Below are 12,361 nucleotides of genomic sequence, written 5' to 3'. Positions count from 1 at the left end.
GATTAGGCCCACCCTACTCCAGTATGGCCTCATTTTAACTTGAACTAATTACATCTGCAACAACTCTATTTTCTTTCTTCTCTTTCTTTTTGAGATGGGGTCTTACTCTATTGCCCAGGCTGGAGTGCAGTGACACACTCATGGCTCACTGCAGCCTCGACCCCCCCAGGCTCAAGTGATTCTCCTGCCTCAGCGTCCAGAGTACCTGGGACTACAGGCCTCCCAAGTGCAGAGAACTCTTTTTTAAACTTGTACACAACATACAATTGTTTGGTCTTTGTGTTCACTCAAATAGCATCTTAAGATGGGTATCATTCTGCAACTTGGTTTTTTCCACCCCAAATTCAGTGTTACAACTTAAAGCTTCATCTCATTTCGCTTTTTTTTTTTTTTTTTTGAGACAGTCTCACTCTGTCACAGAGGTCAGCTAATTTTTGTATTTTTAGTAGACAGGGTTTTGCCATGTTGGCCAGGCTGGTCTTGAACTCCTGACCTTAAGTGACCCCCCACCTCGGCCTCCCAAAGTGCTGGGATTACAGGTGTGAGCCGCCACACCCGGCCTTCACCTCATTTCTTTTAATTGCTGTGCAATATTCCATGGTATCCTACAGTCAAGACGTTACTGAATTCAGAGACACCCAGTTTTCTTCCCACTTCTTCTTGCTTCCTGGAAGGCTGACTCAAGCATGTTTGAGTAGATTCTGAGAAGCATGAGTGCTGAGTCATAGGTGGTGTGCAGATTTATGAAACTGATAGTGCCTAGTGCCCGCCAGAGTTTGTTTACCTTCACCCATCCCTGTGAATGAACCATGTCTAGGTTCAAGCATGGATGCCCTTGGTATGTGGGTGCAAGCCAAACGTGGACTGTTGCCCCTTCCAGCCCTGGCAGGGAGGCCCAGCGAGCACAGCTTTGGGACAGGTTCACTTTATGTAGAAAGAGAAGCTGCCTGAAGTCACAAATGACATAGATTGGAGGGCAGGGGTGAACAGTTCTCTTGTGGATGAGAGAGGGCCAGGCATGGTGGCTCACACCTTAATTCCAGCACTTTAGGTTGAAGCCAGAGTATCGCTTGAGCCCAGGAGTTTGAGACCAGCCTGGGAAACAAAGTGAGACCCCGTCTCTATAAAAAAAAATTAATAAATTAGCCTGGCGCGGTGGCATGTGTCTGTGGTCCCAGCCACACCAGAGGTTGAGGCAAGAGGATTGCTTGAGCCCAGGAGCTGAAGACCAGCCTGGGGAACACAGTGAGAAGAAAGGGAGGGAGGGAGGAAGAAAGGGAGAAAGGGAAGAAAAAAAGGAAAGGAAGGAAGAAAGAAAAGTAAAAGAAGGAAAGAAAGAAGGAAGAAAAGGAAGGGAGCAAGAGAGGAAAGGAAAGAAGGAAAGAAAGAGGAAGGAAGGAAGGGAGGGAGGGAGGGAAAGAGGGAAAGGAAAGAAGGAAAGGAAGGAAAGGAAGGAAGGAAAATGGGAGGCGAGGCACCTGGAAGGGTCATGCGGATGAACACGCTCCAGTGTCCGCTCCAATGTCCAGTGGGGAGCCCCGCAGCCAGCAGCCCTGGTTACAGCGGCTGTCTCCTTGCTGTGCTGACACTGGCCGGGACTGCCTGGGCAGAACGAGGCTCAGCAGGGCAGGCCACATTCCTCTTGAAGAAAGTGCAGGGAGAACACACCTCTAGGTTGCCACAGGCCTCCAGGGATTTACCCCCAGACTCAATCAAAGCATTCATAAAAATACAAACATGCAGGCGGTCCTCATCTGCTCAGGCTGCCGTGACAGATCACCCCCGCCTGCGGGGCTTAACACAGACATTCATTCTCTCCTGGTTCTGGAGGCTGGGGTCCTTGTGAGGCCTTTCTTCCTGGCAGGCGCGTGGCCTGGTCCTTGCTGTGTCCTCTCGTGGCGTTCCCTGGGGCGAGGGTGCAGAGAACCAGCTCTCTGGCATCTCTTCTCATAAGGACACTAAAGCTATCAGTTCAGGGCCCACCTTTATGACATTCATTAAACCCTAGTTACCCCTAAAAGCCCTATTTCCAAACGCAGTCACATAGAGGGCGAAGCCTTCAACTTAAGGGTCTTAAGGGGGCACGATCCCGTCTCTAACCCAAGCACACGTTGAACAGCGGGCTCAGTAAGTCCATTATGATGCATATATAGACCGAAATACCAAGCAGACATTAAAAACCATGTGTTCTAATGCTATTTATTATCACAATAAATAACTCACTGCAAACGACTACATGAAAAACGTGGGTTCCAGAGCACCATGTATAAAATGATCCCATTTATGTAAACTGTAAACATACATCCACACGCTGATGGACATGCACGTTTGGGGAGGGGTCTGGAGTGATCACCCAAGTGGAAGGGGTTGGGGGTGGTTTCCTGTATGTTTTACAATAAGCATTTATGACTTTTACAAAATCACCAAAGCTATCACTTTCTCCATTTACAAAACAGAATTATTTGTACATAGAGACTTGACGTCATTTGGCACACCTTGCCTTTCTCCTGGGGGCACAGATGCCGCAAACAGGAGCAGACCCGCCTCCCAGACTCCCGCCTGCCCCGTCCCTCCCCTGCAGGTGGCACGGGTGGGCCAGGAAGGTGCTGCGGGCCCCAGGACGCCTCGCACAGCCCAGGCCAGAAACCCGTGGCCCTGCTTCCTCGCACAGTCTGTCATTCTAGAAGACTCTCTCCAAACCACTCTTCCAAAGAGGGTCATGCCAGGGAACAGCAGCGAGGTCATTTTCCAGTCATCCCACAGGAAGCCACTGAGCCGACCCCGCCCCCGCCGTAGACCTCCAGGCCTGGCTTCCTTCTCCTCCCCAGGTTACCTGCTCAGGGCCAGCATGTCTATCAGGCGGCATCCAGCATCCAATCACAGTGACAAGAACCTTCCGGAACACCCTGCAAACTGTGGATGCCCATGGGTGGCCCCATTACGCCTCGAGCAGGGCGACCTTGTGGTCCGGAACGGCGTCTTCTCTGATGTTGCAGGGCTGGGCCCCTGGCTCCTGCCTCAGGTGTTTCTCTGCAGAAAGTACAAACAATTTTTCAAGCACTGAAAGCTCAGAAGTGAGGATGGGTCAGTTCACGGGAAGGGATTAACGGGGGCCTTTCAGGGTTCTAGAAGGTACGCAGGAAGGAGCTATGGGCCACCCAGGCCAGTGTCACTAACTCCCTGAGGGTCTCAGCGGAGTCTCTAAGTGTATTTTTCAGGTGACTAACGGCCCTTTCTTACCGCTCAGGGTACCCTCCCATCCCATGGCCAGGCCACAGTCTGCTTATCCACCTCCAGTGCACTGCATCTGAGCTGCTTCCTTCTAGCAACGACATGGGTGAATCTCCCTGACATCACATTGAGCCAACGAAGCTGGTACAACATCCGCCCCCCTCACTCTCACGGAGCTGACCCTCCTCTAGCTGTGGCCTCAGTGGAAGAGGAAGAGGCCCGGCACTGGGGCCTGGGACCCTCTGGCCCCTGCTGTGTGGCCTGGGGTGGATGCTCTGCATTGCTGGCCTATCCTCTTGTTGACACCTGCTGCAGCTCAGACCTCCAGCGATTGCTGTCTCAGGGCTCAGGGCCCACCCTGCTCCTGACCCTCCCGTCCCTCCTGTCCCGGGGCTTCTGGATCTCCTGACCCGGCCCTGTTCTGTCCTGGGCCTGATCCCTCGGGGTGTGGACTTCCGCTGGAAGGACATTCTTCCAACCTTCTGCATGAAAAATGTGGGTTCCAGAGCACCAGGTGTGAAATGATCCCATTTATGTAAAACCACAAACACATATCCACACACTGACAGGCAAGAACATACGCATGTTTAGGGGAGGGGTCTGGAGTGATCACCAAAGTGGACTGGGGTGGAGGTGGTTTCCTGTTTTTGTTTTTGTGTTTTTTGGAGACAGAGTCTCGCTCTCTCACCCAGGCTGGAGTGCAGCGGCACGATCTCGGCTCACTGCAACCTCTGCCTCCTGGGTTCAAGCAATTCTCAGCTTCAGCCTCCCGAATAGCTGGGACTACAGGTGCCCACCACCACACTCAGCTAATATTTGTATTTTTAGTACTGATGGGGTTTCACCATGTTGGCCAGGCTGGTCTCAAACTCCTGACCTCAGGTGATCTGCCCACCTCGGCCTCCCAAAGTGCTGGGATGACAGGCATGAGCCACTGCGCCCAGCTGGTTTTCTGTAGTTTTTACAATAAGCATTTACGATTTTTATAAAATCACCGAAGTCGCAGGATGTCTGACTGTGCCCACCTGCTTCCTCCAGGGTGGAGAAGTACTGGAACCCCTTCAGGTCAGCGGACAGCAGGACACGGAGAACAGGGACCTGAAGGACAGACAGACTTTAGCCAGGGCAGGATGTGTCCCTCTCTAGCACACGGCAGGCAGCCTGGTGGACACGCAATCTCAGAGCCTCCCGGAGAGGCACAGCTTCGCCTCCACACCAGCCAACGGCGAGAAGAAACGCAGCCCCAGGGGGATGCTGTCAGAGGAGGATTTTTTTTTTTTTTTTTAATTTTTTTGTTGTTTTGAGACAGGGTCTTGTTCATTGCTCAGGTTGGAATGCAGTAGCACGATCATGGCTCACTGCAGCCTCAACCTCCCAGACTCAAGTGATCCTCCCACCTCAGCCTCCTGAGTAGCTACAGGGGCACGCCACCATGTCCAGCTAATTTTTCCTATTTTTTTGATGGGGTTTCATCATGTTGCCCAGGCTGGTCTCAAACTCCCGGCCTCAAGGGATCCTCCTGCCTCGGCCTCCCAAAGTGCTGGGATTATAGATGTAATCCTGTAATCTGCCTGGCCCAGAGGAGTTTTGTTTTGTTTTGTTTGTTTTTTGTTTTTGTTTTTGAACGGAGTTTTGCTCTTGTTACCCAGGCTGGAGTGCGATGGCGAGATCTCAGCTCACTGCAACCTCCGCCTCCCAGGTTTAAGCAATTCTCCTGCTTCAGCCTCCCGAGTAGCTGGGATTACAGGCATGTGCCACCACGCCCATCTAATTTTTGTCTTTTTAGTAGGGACAGAGTTTCACTATGTTGGCCAGGCTGGTCTCAAACCCCTGATCTCCCACCTTGGCCTCTCAAAGTGCTGGGATTACAGGCATGAGCCACCATGTCTGGGCCAGAGGAGTATTTTTTTAAGTGAATCATCTCCAAAGACCATGAAGACATGTGCTCTGCAAATATGACACAGGATGTAACGCTTATGAGCAAAGCTCTGAAGGCACATGCCTAAATCAGAAGCCCGGTCCACCATCCTGTGTGACTGTGGGCAGGTTACCTGGCTTCTCTGGGCCTCAATGACCTCTTCTGGACACGGGGATGAAGACAACACTAGCCAGCTGGGCACGGTAGCTCACGCCTGTAATCCCAGCACTTTGGGAGGCTGAGGCGGGCGGATCACAAGGTCAGGAGATCAAGACCATCCTGGCTAACAAGGTGAAAGCCCATCTCTACTAAAAAATACAAAAAATTAGCCGGGCGCGGTGGCGGGCACCTGTAGTCCCAGCTACTCGGGAGGCTGAGGCAGGAGAATGGCGTGAACCCGGGAGGCGGAGCTTGCAGTGAGCTGAGATCGCGCCACTGTACCTCCAGCCTGGGCGACAAAGCGAGACTCCATCTCAAAAAAAAAAAAAAAAAGATAGCACTAGCCTCGGGGGCCAGGTTGGGGATGAATAAAACCCTGACAAGTACCAGCTGTGGCCCACACAGGAGGTATACGGTTCAGTCAGCCTCCTGTTTCATGGCTAGTTCATGAATGTCTCCTCTCAGTGCCTGGGGACACGCCCTAGTCCCCCATGTTCTGCCATCTAGGACTTGGCAGAGAGCATACATTTAATCACAGTAACAGAGACCCCCGCCTCTCTGCAAACACCGGCCACACTCCTGCGATGTCGACCCTGCAGCGCTCGGAAGGCTCCCAGGTGAGGCCTAAGACGCAGGGCCCGGGACCCGGCCCTTACATTTTACCTGCAGCTCTGAACAGGACGGCCTCCACAGAAACCTGTCTTCTTCAGCCTCTGGAAGCCCTGACAATACGTTTTTCACGAAATTCTATGCGCACCTGTTTTTGTTTTGTTCTGAGATGGAGTCTCTCTCTGTCGCCCAGGCTGGAGTACAGTAGCGGGATCTCGGCTCACTGCTACCTCTGCCTCCTGGGTTCAAGCAATTCTCCCAGCCTCCCGTGTAGCTGGAATTATAAGTGCTCACCACCACACCTGGCTAGTTTTGTTTTTGTTTTTGTTGTTTTTTTTTTTTTGTATTTTTTAGTAGAGACGGGGTTTCACCATGTTGGCCAGGCTGATCTTGAACTCCTGACCTCAGGTGATCTGCCCGCCTTGGCCTCCCAAAATGCTGGATTCCAGGCGTAAGCCACCACATCTGGCCTCACCGGTCTCTTTTTGTTTCCTAAAATACAATTCCCCTGAGAGCAGGGACTGACCCTCATTCACTGTGTGTCCCCAGCACTGAGGACAGTGTGGCAGTGACCACCAGGGAAATGAAGCCATAACGTGACCCCTCAGAGGGCTGGGGGCCACCGCTCCCCATTCCACAGGGAGGGACGAGGAAGGCCAGATGGGAACGAGAACTGTTTAAATCAGAGGCAGAGCCAGCACTGGCCGAAGGGCCGTCCAGTATCACAGCCCAGAGATGTCACATTCACCACGGGAGGCAGGCACAGGAAGGACCTGAGGCAGCTGCTAACCCCTAAGGCAGCCCAGCGCACACCCACCTGCAGGCCCACGAAGACCAGGGCGACGTCCTGCTTCTGGAAGTCCTGGAGGAGCTCGCCAAGCCCCAGCACCACGGTGTAGTCGATGCTGCAGACATGGGTGCACTCCAGGACCAGGCAGCGTGGCGGGGAGACTGGGGAGACAGGTCCGAGCCAGGTCATGCCACGCAGAGCAGCCCAAAGCCGCTCCGCAGAGGCCAAAGGAGGCTCTGGCCAGGGGGAGGGGACAGAGAGGCCAGAGTGCTCCATCTCGTGGGGACTGAGTCACCCAGTTGGGGGATTCGGGTGACAGGACCAGACACGCAACTGTTTGATGACAGCAGCAGCTGTTTCCCTCCTAGCACTCACAGGCCCTCGGCTCCCCTAAAATCAACCCCCCAGAAACAGGAAGGGGACTTTAGGGGCAGGGAAGGAGCGATATGTGGGGAGCACCACCCTTGCTGCAGCAGTCACTGGCTGAGGCCCACAGGGGACAGTCCTGCCCACTCGGAGACGCCTGAATCCTTGTGGACTAGAGAGTGTCGGGGACAGGGCCTTGGGGTCCTGAAGAGCTGGGAGTGGGGAGCAGAGGACAGGGGAGCGACCTCAGACCACCTTGGCCCCCGCCCATGCACCTTCCAGGGCCCGGCTTAGGATCTCCTCCCGCAGAGCCTCCATGGCGGGGAACGACAGGCCGCTGGCTGGCTGCAGGACCAGAACCGGCCCCTCTGACACCTGCAGGGACGAGTGAGTCCTGGAAACCGGGCAGCCTCCACCAGGCTTGGCCTGTCCCAAGCAGGAAGCCCCAAGCCAACCTAGCACGCTGGAGGGAACTGGGAGTGGGGTGCTAAGGGGAGACCCCCACGGCCCCCACACAGTGGGAGAACACCATGCTCTATAGCAGGGTGGTTGCCCGCCTGCCAGCAAGCGGTCCCCTTCAGCAGCGCCCACGACCACCATCACCCCAGACCCTCAACACATAAGACCGTGCCCAGGAGTCCTGCCCCCAGCGCACTCCCCACTCAGGCCACGGCAGGGTACCTTGGTCTCGGGCCTGGCTGCGGAGTGCAGGAGCATGAGCAGAGACACCAGGGCCCCGGCCAGGATGCCGTACTGCACCTCCCAGAAGCACAGCAGGAAGGTCACGCACAGGGGCAGCAGGTCCAGTCCTAGGAGAAGGGTGCTGCTGAGGGACACCTGGCAGCCGCCCAAGCCCCCAACATGGCCCTGCTGACCAGTGGGAGCTTTCTGCCCCCCACATATGAGTAAAGGTGCTCATGCACCCAAAGCAGCCCCCGAGGGGACTCCGGAGGACTTGGGGACAGCAGCTGCTGACCAGGCCAGGCTTCAAGTCAAAGGAAGGAAATGCCCGCCTCATCCGAGCTGAGCGCAGCTGAGACCTGCCCGCTCGGTCCCTCCTCATCCGAGCTGAGCACAGCTGAGACCTGCCCGCTCAGTCCCTGGCCTCCCACCTCAGGGAGGGAAGTGGCAGCGGCTTGTCAGGGCACAGATCTGGCCTGAGGAGTGGGGCAGGGACCACGTGAACTCTTGAGACCTGGCCAAGAAGGTGCCCTGGGGACAAAGGGCATGGGCTCAGGCCTGGCGGGGATTCCACCTCACATAGGTCAGGCCCGCCCCACCCTGGCTAAGCCTCGGTTTCTAGCGGTAGCGACCATCCCATTCCACGTGGGCATATTAACATGTTTCAGGGCTGTTCTAAAGCCCCAGCGCACTGACATGCGAAAGGCCCTGGCATGCAGCAGGCATGCAAGAAAATTATCCATCCTTTCACCTGGCAACTTGCTGGGGCTGACCAGAAAATGCCAAGTCAGCTAGGTGAACCCACTCCGTGCTTCCTCCACAAACAAAAGAAAACAACATGTGTTAAGTTAAAGGAACTGGCAGTCAGGGCCTGAGTGCAAGGCTGTTCCACCGCCCCTGCTGGTCACCAGGCACATCTCCCGTCCCTCCCCCAGCTGGGCCGGTGGCTAGAGGCAGCAGGGAGGGTAGGAATGAGGGCAGGGGGATCAGGAGGAGACCCTCCCTGGGTCAGTGCCCCCCCTCAGGACCCCAGGTGTCAGGACAAGGAGCTCCAGCTCTTCCCACTGAGCCTCTGGACCATCTCTGGGGCCATCTCCTGGCCATCCACTCCTCTGTTCCGGGACTGCCTTAACTTCCCAGCCCCAGCCCCGCAGCAGTGGCTGCAGGAAAATGGTGTAGCACAAATGACATTCTCCACGTTCAGACACTGCATCACAGTGCTCTCCCCGTAGGACAAGAACGTACTCTTAACGCGCCAGAGCGTCCTGAAGATCTTGGTGTCGAACAGCGGGGCCACGGCCATGATGATGATGGCGGCCAGGGCGGACTTGGGGATGTAGTAGAAGAGTGAAGTCAGGTAGTCCAGAGACAGCAGCACCAGCACTCCTGCGGGGAGCGGGAACACGGGTGACCTCGGGGGCACAGGGTCCCCCCAGCACGCAGCATAGCAGCCTCCTGTTCAGCGGAGCCCACTGGGGACGGGGCAAGGGTAGGGCGACGAGTGCCAAGACCCCCAGCCCCTGCTCAGTCTCCTGTGGTCCCCCTACTCCTTTGAGGCCCCCCAAGTCCCTGTGCAGTCCCGGGGCACGCGGCCCATGAGCCAAAGGGACGGGACGTCTCTTGGGCCCCCTCCTGCCTTTCTCCCACTCTCAGGGCTGGGGGCACAAGGGGAAGATGGAGGGCCTCACCCGTCACCAGGCCCCCTGCCGGGGTGCACACCCCCGACTGAGAGTTCACGGCTGTCCTGGAAGGCAACACAGAGACCGTCAGTCACCAGAGGCCGGGAAAGGGGAGACCTCAGCCCACACCCTGTGGCCGTTCTTCCGAGGGGACGTCAGCTCCCGGCACAGCTTAGGAAGCAGGCGGGGACTGCAAGAGGGGCAAGGCAAAGAGACTTAGGGTGCAGTCACAGAGCGCTGTGCTCAGGCCACCCTGACTATAGGAAGCAGTTCAGGAACCACACGTCCTCTTGGGTTCCTGCCCCCATCCATGTGGGGGCCCCACACCCTGCAGGGCGAGCGTCAGCAGCTGGGGGACTGGGCACTGCCAAGCGGTGCCGCCTTCTCTCCTTTAAGCCACAGATCACCCCCATCCTGTTGTCCTGACTGAGGAGGGGCCCTAGGGCGTCTGGGCTAAGCCTCACGCCTGGCTTCTTCAGGGCAGAGCTGCAGCCCTTCCTGTCTCCACGTCCTTTTAGGAATTGACTCTGGCACCAGGAGCTAGAAGGGCTTTGGCGTGCTGGGAACTTTCCAGTATTTGTTTTAGAGACGGAGTCTTGCTGTGTTGCCCAGGCTGGAGCGCAGCGTTGCAGTCACAACTCACTGCAGCCTCAACCCGCTGGGCTCAAGCGATTCTCCCGCTTCCGCCTCCAGAGTAAATGGGATAACAAGGGTATACCACAATGCCCAGTGGAAGTTTCTAGTATTAAACTGCAGGACCATCTATGAGAGTAAAGAAACAGAGGACACCCTGGAGGACAGCAGGGTGACCCCCAGCCCTGCCCCTCCACGGAGAGTTCACAGCGGAGGACGGGGCGCCAGGGTCAGGGCAGGCAGACTCCTCGTCAGGATAACAACGTAAAGGCAACGTGGGCAAACAGAAGTGGAAGACACGTCACTCACCGTCCAAAGCTGCCTGTGACTGGGTAGGAGGAGACGAAGGAGCCCAACACATTGGTGAGACCTGGGGAGGAGGCAAGACAGGCTGATCGGGGAGGGCAGGCACACAGGACGGAGGGAAAGGAGATGGGGAGGGGATAAAAACCCAGAAGGGAGGCGGGAAGGCAGGGCTCGGGAGAATTATCCTGGGGGCCTGAGCCTGTGCAATCTGTCAGGGAAGAAAACAGGCCACAATCTTGCAGATGTAGAGCCTAGCCTTTTTTTTTTTCTTTTTGAGACAGAGTCTGGCTCTGTTGCCCAAGCTGGAGTGCAGTAGCACGATCTCAGCTCACTGCAGCCTCCACCTCCCAGTTCAAGCGATTCTCCTGCCTCGGCTTCCCGAGTAGCTGGGATTACAGGCACGTACCAGCACGCCCGGCTTATTTTTGTATTTTTAGTAGAGACAGAGTTTTGCCATGTTGGCCAGGTTGATCTCAAACTCCTGACCTCAGTGATCCACCTGCTTTGGCCTCCCAAAGTGCTGGGACTACAGACACGTGCCACCACACCTGGCTAATTTTTGTATTTTTAGTAGAGACGGGGTTTCACCATGTTGGTCAGGCTGATCTCAAACTCCTGACCTCAGGTGATCCACCTGCCTTGGCCTCCCAAAGTGCTGCGACTACAGGCATGAGCCACCACACCCAGTTAACTGTATTTTTAGTAGAGACAGGGTTTTGCCATGTTGGCCAGGCTGGTCTCAAACGCCTGACCTCAGGTGATAAATCCACCTCAGTCTCCCAAAGTGCTGGGATTACAGGTGTGAGCCACCACGCCCAGCCAGATCCTAGCTTTCAAACACTTCTCACCCGGCCTCTCCTGTGTGACTAGGACATGCCTTCCCCACGCAGAACAGAGGGGAGCATCTCAACGCCCAGGAGGGGGTGACAGCTGAGACGAAAGCGCCCGTAAGACAAACCCTACGTGCTCGGAAGGTCAGTGGCTGCCCACAGTTCTCCACCCAGTTCCTTTCAAACCCAGCACTCCTTCTCACGAGACGACAGCCACAGTGAGGCCAAGGTCATGGCTGGTATGCTGCCTCCCCAGGTGATGCTAGCTGCCGACAACAGACAAAGCCCATGCCTGCAGCGTCGCTGAGGCCCAAGAACGGGGATCACTGCTCAGGTTGACCCCACGCTCCCACCAGCATCTGTCTCACCTGGAGGCACCACTAAAACCAGAATCCCTCCTGCTCGCTAAGACCCACAGTGGGTTCTCAGGTCTCAAAGGTGCAGGGCCTGCTCTCAAGGTAGCTTGGGCTGGGGCCAACTCAGTATCAGGGCATCCCGGGTGACATGGCCCAGCTCACAGCCCTGAGAGAGAGGGGACAGGGCAAGGAAATGCAGGCGTGGGAGGTCTCAGCAGAGGCCTGCGGTGACGGCAGGCTGCACGGGATCATCCTCACTCTGCAACAGCTTGGGCTGGGGACCCAATTCTGTGAGCCAAAGCTGACCAGGGCGACCCCTCCCAGCTTGGCCTTTATGGGCTCACATCAGCCAGCTTCTTGCTGTGCGGCTGCTGACGCCTACCTGGCCTATCTGAGATCAAGGAATCCCATGGCTGTCACAGTAACCTTGACCTTCGCTCTGTCTGCGTTGTATCCCTGGAACTCAGCGTGCCATCAGAATAGTTCTGTGGTATTTTTAAAGTAATGGGAATAGGGCCAGGGGCTGTGACTCAGGCCTGTAATCCTAGCACTTTGGGAGGCCAAAGCGGGCGGATCACCTGAGGTCAGCAGCTCGAGACCAGCCTGGCCAACATGGCGAAACCCCGTCCTACTAAAAATACAAAAATCAGTCGGGCTTGGGGGCAGGCGCCTGTAATCCCAGCTACTCAGGAGGGTGAGGCAGGAGAACTGCTTGAACCCAGGAGACGGAGGTTGCAGAGAGCCGAGACCGTGCCACTGCACTCCAGCCTGGGCGACACAGCAAGACTCCGTCTCAAATAACA

General features: G+C 56.0%; 1 protein-coding gene across 14 annotated transcripts in view; it reads right to left on the bottom strand.

The window, feature by feature from the left end:
* Positions 1–12,361, bottom strand: part of SLC26A11 (solute carrier family 26 member 11) — a 65,137-nt gene that overhangs the window by 30,492 nt on the left and 22,284 nt on the right. For 8 of the 14 annotated variants that reach the window (XM_028836888.2, XM_077973156.1, XM_077973161.1 and 5 more), the window contains 8 exons: positions 10,376–10,436; positions 9,443–9,498; positions 9,000–9,140; positions 7,755–7,882; positions 7,349–7,448; positions 6,735–6,868; positions 4,257–4,329; positions 2,184–3,030 (listed from right to left, as the gene is read on the bottom strand). In XM_028836888.2, the coding sequence (XP_028692721.2) occupies positions 2,939–3,030; positions 4,257–4,329; positions 6,735–6,868; positions 7,349–7,448; positions 7,755–7,882; positions 9,000–9,140; positions 9,443–9,498; positions 10,376–10,436 (785 nt within the window). In that variant the 3' untranslated portion in view covers positions 2,184–2,938. Of the gene's footprint in view, positions 1–909; positions 1,906–2,183; positions 3,031–4,256; positions 4,330–6,313; positions 6,869–7,348; positions 7,449–7,754; positions 7,883–8,505; positions 8,570–8,999; positions 9,141–9,442; positions 9,499–10,375; positions 10,437–12,361 lie in introns of those variants that run through there. The other 6 variants (XM_077973158.1, XM_077973163.1, XM_077973160.1 and 3 more) reach the window with 4 other exon arrangements.

Source organism: Macaca mulatta, chromosome 16, assembly GCF_049350105.2.
Source record: "Macaca mulatta isolate MMU2019108-1 chromosome 16, T2T-MMU8v2.0, whole genome shotgun sequence".
NCBI classification, from domain to species: Eukaryota; Metazoa; Chordata; class Mammalia; order Primates; family Cercopithecidae; genus Macaca; species Macaca mulatta.
This window is presented reverse-complemented; position numbering and strand designations above follow the sequence as displayed.